The sequence below is a fragment of the Montipora capricornis genome, chromosome 11 (assembly GCF_036669925.1).
Source record: "Montipora capricornis isolate CH-2021 chromosome 11, ASM3666992v2, whole genome shotgun sequence".
NCBI classification, from domain to species: domain Eukaryota; kingdom Metazoa; phylum Cnidaria; class Anthozoa; order Scleractinia; family Acroporidae; genus Montipora; species Montipora capricornis.
Genome location: NC_090893.1, coordinates 18125525 through 18132076, shown reverse-complemented (window position 1 = coordinate 18132076; position 6552 = coordinate 18125525). Strand labels below are relative to the sequence as shown.

Here is a 6552-nt window from a genome sequence, read left to right as displayed (position 1 = left end):
GATAGTGACCGCTTTTTGGATCTGAAAAGATGTATTAAAGTTGCACAAAACGTAACTTTTTGGGTAGTTTTCAGTGACGGAGGGGTTCATCCCAATGTGAGGGAGGATCTCGTCAAGATCAACTGAAGGAGACTTTTCTAAGATCCCCTGCATCACAATTCAATATCTTTATTTAAAGAGGGAGACGCAATAACCTGTTACAGTTTTCTAACTAACGGCCCTCTCCGAGTATTAACCCTCCCAACCATGATACACCACAGAAGACAGACCACAACACCAGGAACTACATGCCCGACTCATTACAACAAGTGTGCGGTTTCTTTTACATCCCACAGGATTGTGAACATTGAAGGGTTGTGAGACGGGACCTCCGGCTTATTGTCCTTATCCGAGAAGACTAGAGAGTCTAGCTAACCATTTGCAGATGTAATTACAAAGGCAACACTTTCTCCTCAGTTATTTAAAGACCCTGAGTGTTGGTCCGGCCGGAGTTAAACTCATGACCTCCCGTGTAACAGCCCGGTGCTCAACCAACTGCGCCAGCGGTGGACGGTCATATTGTCATCAATGGCACCATTATCCCATCTTGGGATTCCGGTGACATACACATTGCTCATGTTACATTATAAATAATTATGCAGTTCATGCACATTCCCCAAGTTCAATGCGTTTTTGTTTTACATTGGAATCATGATGCAACTGCCATTGATTAATAGTAGTGTTCTTGTCAATTTTGAGATTGAAACCCAATATACAGCGTTTTACACATTTGGTAGGGATGAAAAAGAGAATATAAAATTAATAGATTAACTGGAAAAAATCATCAATATAAATTACCATCTGGTGAGAGATGGAATTTTTCTGGAACACGGCTGTCACAAACTTGAGCTTTCCTTGATGTGAGATTTTCCACCATGTCTTCAAACTTTACAATCCACTCTGGATTTAGCTTGGCTTTAAAGTCACCTTCCTGGAATTATTAATTAATCCATTATTATGTGTATTTAAGATAATATATTATTTGCCACAAAAGCAAGTGGAGAAAAAGACAGCTAGCTAGTAAAGGGTCAGAAAATGGTGACAAGGAAGCATAAACTAAAACCACAAGGCCATTGAGTCTGAGGTACAAAAGTCAGATCGGATCAACTAAGATCGTACACCCGGCTGGATCCACGTAAAAAATATAAGACCTTGAGAAATCATCTTCGCCCTAATCTTTAACTTTGGTGAAATTTGAACAAACGTCGAATAGTTTTGGCTTGCAAAACTGTTTTATGCTGAGCGATCAGAGGTGAGCGATCTGAGTTGATAAGGTCCGAATTTTGTACCTGCCCTATTAATAATATTAATTTTAATTATTACCTGGCTTCCTCATTTACTAAGCTGGAAAGCTGATCAGTGAGGAGAGGGTAGGATGTTAATATTTCTAAAAGGTACATTCTAACCGGAGAATGACCATATTACAGATAATTATGTCCAGAAACACAAGTCATTATATGCACACCGATTTTAATAAGTGCCACAAAGAGTCTCCTAGGTCTTCTTACCAAATTCAACATTCCTCATGTCCAGGTATACATTTACCATTAACGTCACAAATTGTCCTCTAAAATCTGCCCCTCGAGAGACAATAAAAGGGCTGGCTTTACCGTAACCTAAAAATAAAGATAACTATTATTGGCAGGTCTTTGAACGATCACCAAATTACCTTTTTCTTCACCATCATGTTGGTTGTGTCAAAGCCATTGGCAATCCACCTTTCCAGTCCCCCATCCAACACAGAGACATTTTGATGACCAAACAGCTGTGTTAACAAAAAAAACCAACAATTGATTGAAAAATTAGTATTCAACAAGGCCACTTAATTTATACACAAAATGACAGGTCATACTTTAAATTCCACAGTCTGTGATCAACAAACCAAACTTGTGGAAAATTTAATTTGCTACACTGTGACACCAAGTTTTTGTCAAATTTTACTTCCACAGGGTAAATTCTTTTAAGAGCTATTTATAATATTTGAAGAAAACTAATTGCTATCAACCAGCAACAGCTTCAGTTAATCCAAGGAAACAACACAGTGACTTAGTGAGGCCTTGAACCAGCAACCCTGGGGAGGGAATTGGTTACACAGGGTTCATGCTGGATTTAAGTTTTCAAGGAATGTTGCAAGAAGATTTCTATGCCATACATCGCGAATATTATGTGTGTGTTTCAGTGCTTTTTTTTTTGCTGAAAATGTATACCATGATATTCTTTCCCATGTCCTGCGAGTTAAGTGCACACACCGGCAAATTTTTTGCATTTAATCTTTCCCCAATAGTCAAGTTTGGGCTCAACGTTTGAACTGCTTTTTGAACTTAGCATGATGCAATCTCAACAATTTTCACCCAAGCAAAAATTCAAGGAGTTTGCAAGCAGTTTCCCACCAAATCCATTTTTTTCAAGGGCTTGTCAAGCACCCTGGAAGTCCAAAATTAAATTCCAGGGCTTTTCAAGGATTTCAAGGAGTAGCATGAACCCTGGTTACAATCACCATGAATGAACCAGCCTGTCACCGCTATGCCTCTGTGTCTAATATAATTTATTGTAACAGTTATTTATATAATACTAACTACATTTTACCTTAAACATCCACCAAGCTCGCGCCCCAAGAAAGAATCCAAACTTTCCAGTATTCTCGTAAACAACAACGTGGTCATTGCTGTTCAAGGCACTACCTCTGGCATTCATCTGAAATGTTGCTTCATCAGGAATGTTACGAGGATATAAAGGGCTTATTTCAACACCAGAGAAAATATCCATGTATGATGCATGGACAATATGTTGCCTAAAAATTAGGAAAGTTATTTTTACAGATATAAATAATAATGAAATACATTAATAATAATGATGATGATGATAATTATAGTGTAATAATAATAATAATAATAATAATATTATTGTTATTATTATTATTATTATTATTATTCAGTTACATAATAATAATAATAATAATAGTAATAATAATAATAATAATAATAATATTAATAATAATAATAATAATAATTATTATTATTATTGTTATTATTACTATTCATTTTGCATGAGAATATATTATTGTTACCTGTAGTTGGTGCCTTGTAAAAAATCATGGACAATCATGATAAAAATGTCATACCCATGTCTCAACAAGAGTTGGCTGGTTTACATAAATCAGCAAACTTTGTTGACCCAATTGGGTATGACATTTTTATCACGATTGCTGCATGAAGGCACAAGCGTTACAATCACGCAAGCTAGAAATTACAAATATGTCACGTTATTTTCAAAAAGAAGCCGGAAGGTTCCAGAAGTCCACAATATTCAGTACTTCCGAAAACGAACGACGAACAAGAATACGTCCGTTTTTTGCTCCACGAAAATCAATTAGATTCACAATTTACAGTTCAGTTACATACATGTAACTTGCGTGGAACTTTGATCTGGATTCCGAAGGGAATAATTGCTCCTACTCGCAAGGAATAAGCTACATAGCTTGTTCACAACTCTTGAACACTTACTTAGAGAAACCCTCGATGGCATCCTTGTCACTGAACCAAGTCGTGTCTACAAGTGCCAAATGAACTCTTTTGTCTCCGAGATTCTTGTGCAGCCAATCTACAGAAACGGCACAAGGTATTTGAGCAGTCATGGTTCCTTCTACCCTGGGTACCAGAGGCTTTTCACGCGCGGTTTCCGGTTTCGAACCTTCAAAGTGGCTTCGCCGCTCGTGTCTTCGGTCTTCGGCCGAAGAAAACAAAGCTCGTCCTCGTAGTTTTTTCGCCGCTCGTGTTTTCGGCGGAACAACGCGAGAAAAACCTCTGGTACCCAGGGTAGATTCCTTCTGCCAAGTGGAGATCCTTAGCCAAACCCTGAGAAAGACTAACCTTTGGCCCTCGGTCATTGCGCATGCCATGACCTCGATCGGGCCAAATATTTTCCCGTTCGGCCCTCCCACTCAGTCAATAAGTACATAGTATTGCCATGGGAGAAGTCTTAGGTAAATAGCCCCCCGAGAAGACATGTGGTTACTAGCAAAGTACTAAACCCAGAAAGATTGAAGAAAATAAAATGAAATCGAAAAACATTGGCTTCTAGGCTGACATGCTGATCATTTTCAAGTTTCCTCACAGCTTCTTTACCACAAGTTTACTGCGCCTTTCAATAACATGCGGACTCTTAAATTCAAAGGTCAACCGACAAATGCGTTTTTCGCTACCGTCAATCAAATGTTCGGCGGCTCCTCCGAGCTTCCGACTACTGTCGAGCGCGCAGTAATCAAATCACATCGTTGAGCCCAGGTCAGTCAACATAGTCGGAAGCTGGGAGGAGCCGCCTAACATTTAATTGACGGTAGCGAAAAATGCATTTGTCGGTTGACCTTTGAATTTAAGATTCCACATGTTATTGAAAGGCGCCGTAAGCGTGCACTCTGATGCTTTGTAATACGACAGCTTTGTAATACAAACGTTCACTGAAGTTAATCCCTAGGGGTCCGGCGGCGTTAGTATCTGGATGGGTGACCTAAAAAATATTCTACTTTGTAACAGAAGCATAGGACCGGAAATTCTATTTTAACGCTCAAAAATGCGAACTAAGTTAGGTACAGATTTTGTTAGCTTGCTCTATACAAAACAAATATTGATGCAAAAGTAAATAAATATTGATACACAGTTTTTAGGAAGAGCAGAAAGAAGTTTTCAGGACGGTCGATCGAGGATAAAGCATTTTACCATCAGCGACAAAATTTACGACATGAAAACAACAGTAATTTTGAACCGCGAATATACAAAGTTGCCATCAGCGAAAAACATTTTGGCAGATTTTTGCCAAGCTGAATTTTGTTATTGTACTTTTGGCTGCACAAATAAACCGCAAAATCGAAAGTGACATCGAATTCAGCGGGCGCCGTGATCAAGTTACCGCGGCGTGTTTACTCGCGAGACAGTCTGTGTCAAATGATGGCAACGTACCGGGTTTTTGTTGTTGTTAGTTTTCTTTTTCTTTCAAGTGTTATAAAGTTTGACAAGAAATATGCGAATTCAACACACGACGCGATACACGACCCCATCAGCTTTATAGCTTTAAACATTATCGTGTTTAAATAAAGGTACTATCTATCTATATCTATCTAACACAAAGATCACAATCGCTCAACTCTTGAGGTTGACCATTGCCCCTGCTAAGTCAAAAATTTACTCTCCAAGACGAGGTTATTTATCACCAGGTTCCATCGTTTTGGAAATGGCAGCTACTTTATTATTCATCAGCGTCACAATTTTTGGCTGCTTTTGGGGCTCATTTTCTTGAAACTCAAGCACGTTTCCAACAGACCTGTTTATTTTCGTGACTTATGCGCCGCTGCTAACAGAGCACTAAAACAAAAACCCACCCGTATCACGTTTCAACCCAGGTATGCAAATTTGTTGAGCTCGAAAAATTCACAACGTAATATTAAAATTCACAAAGGCTGGAGATATCACAAAAACGTTTTCCAGCGAGAAATTTATTGAAACAAACAACATACAGTATTTGCTATTAGAGGCAAAAAAATCCTTCCTATTTCAATTGCGTGCATGCAAACAAAACACACAATCCGTGTCACAAAGCATATGCAATTAAATAAATTTCTGACAGTTCACATCAAACCCTTTTCGAAAGAACGTTAACCTTGACTGTAAATAACGAAGCACAAAAGAGACAACTAGATTTCATTCAAATAATTCTTCACTGTCACATTTCCAATTTTTTTACCTTTGCAAAGTTGAGTACAAAATAAATGTAAGATGCGACTTGAGTAAACACTGTGATGCATTCAAGGCGTTCGATTCCTTCAATGTTTGTTAAATCCATAAAAAAAAATTTGCCATTTGAGTTCCGTGTTTTATATAACACCAACTAGTAAAATATTAAAAACAAAGCTCACTTGAAAATGAAATTGTTGTCGAAGACCATTACTCGTCGCTTTAAAGATTCCAGACATTCATTTTTCACCGCCTGTCTTGTTCATCCAATTGACGTTCCATTCTTGAGCTCCATGAGGGTATATTTGTTTAAAGTGCTACTATGATCAAAAAATCATTTACTTTTTTCCCTCAGATTTTAAAAGCGTGTTCGCTTAACACCTGACTGGCAAAATTTTGAGCTTTGAGTTTTATCCAAAGGCTGTGTATTTTGAGTGTAAGTTTGGATTTCACGGTCCGCCATTGCTCACGTTCAAAACTGACCGATTGGACCTCGACCTCAGAGGGTTGGATCTAGAGAAGATGACGTTATTTACTCACTAGCTTAAAATTTCAGCGTGTAAACGCAATTTATTATATCTGCAAAACACGGGTTTAAAAGTCTGAAAGCCCGAAACTCCCGTGCTGCATATTAATTCAGCCGCGTACACACGCATTGCATTCATACTAGTGAGTCTTTGACGTCATTTTCTCCTCGACCCAGCTCTCAAGCTTTTACAGTTAGTAATGGCGGACCAATAAATAAGTTAAAATAAACAGGTGTCTTTTTAAAATCAGAACTTAAAAC

General features: G+C 38.2%; 1 protein-coding gene across 1 annotated transcript in view; it reads right to left on the bottom strand.

Annotated features, from left to right (window-relative positions):
• The window catches only part of LOC138022820 (thiosulfate sulfurtransferase-like), an 8820-nt gene extending 4916 nt beyond the window's left edge, over nt 1–3904 (bottom strand). Inside the window, exons 1-5 of the mRNA XM_068869785.1 lie at nt 3543–3904; nt 2626–2830; nt 1709–1804; nt 838–970; nt 1–21 (exon numbers count right to left, since the gene is read on the bottom strand). The exon at nt 1–21 is cut by the window's left edge and continues 81 nt beyond it. Of these exons, the coding sequence (XP_068725886.1) occupies nt 1–21; nt 838–970; nt 1709–1804; nt 2626–2830; nt 3543–3673 (586 nt within the window). The 5' untranslated portion in view covers nt 3674–3904. The remainder of the gene's footprint in view (nt 22–837; nt 971–1708; nt 1805–2625; nt 2831–3542) is intronic.
• Nucleotides 3905–6552: the final 2648 nt, after the last annotated feature.